This window comes from Aplysia californica, unplaced genomic scaffold (assembly GCF_000002075.1).
Source record: "Aplysia californica isolate F4 #8 unplaced genomic scaffold, AplCal3.0 scaffold00395, whole genome shotgun sequence".
NCBI classification, from domain to species: Eukaryota; Metazoa; Mollusca; class Gastropoda; order Aplysiida; family Aplysiidae; genus Aplysia; species Aplysia californica.
The window spans coordinates 527,958-528,758 of NW_004797665.1; the positions used below are offsets into that span (position 1 = coordinate 527,958).

The following is an 801-nucleotide window of genomic DNA, read 5'->3' on the forward strand; positions in this document are numbered from 1 at the left end:
CCTGCACTATTCTCACCCCGGGTGAGAATAGAGGTGGCCTTTCAGTTTCAGGCGATCGAGTCGGGCGATTGGCCCAATCCAGCCATAGTGGGCACCCCGTATTACCGTGTATGTAGATACTGAGACTACGTGCCCGGTTACCGTGTACGTAGACATTCCGTCTAGGAAATAACAAAGGGAAGTGACTTTGTGAGAGGAACAGACTTAAATGTACAGTGTGACATAGATCTAGATCTAGATCTAGATCTAGTTTTGAGGCACTGCGTCACCGATCTCGCGTAAATAACATGATGCGAAGAGGGGCCAGCTGACGAGTGAAATATCTCTCACTGGTCATCTCCAATTAAACACGAGAAAGAAAGCAATTGCCGATTTCGTCACCTTCGAATTCGTTGCAATGGCAAACATAGTCAATAATGTATCGATAAAAGGTCATTCTAAATAATACTTTCTAATACCGGCTTACGCTTTTCACTACTTTCACGAAGGGAGGGAATAGATCTAGGCTTTGCAGCTTAACCAACTTTACTTCAGATTGATTTGATTACAGAAGGAAAGCAAGTCTTCAAGCTTTATGAAGGTGACAAAAAGTTAAATCAACACACCTGAAACTTGAGAAAGTCATCGCACGGCAGATATTGTTGTCCATTGGGCGCAGCCATCTTTATTTGAACCGAGGTGACCTTTGTGACTTTATGACCTTAACCTTTGCACCGCAGCAGCTGTAGATCTATCTAAACCACAGAATTCTACACTTATAGAAGCGGAACTCCCTCTTCGCGATCGCCGATTCGCTGTGAG

General features: G+C 44.2%; 1 protein-coding gene across 1 annotated transcript in view; it reads right to left on the minus strand.

The window, feature by feature from the left end:
- Nucleotides 1-677, minus strand: part of LOC101860187 (coiled-coil domain-containing protein 58) — a 17,232-nt gene extending 16,555 nt beyond the window's left edge. Inside the window, exon 1 of the mRNA XM_013085669.2 lies at nt 606-677. Coding sequence (XP_012941123.1) covers nt 606-662 — 57 coding nt within the window. The 5' untranslated portion in view covers nt 663-677. The remainder of the gene's footprint in view (nt 1-605) is intronic.
- Between the last annotated feature and the right edge of the window lie 124 nt (nt 678-801).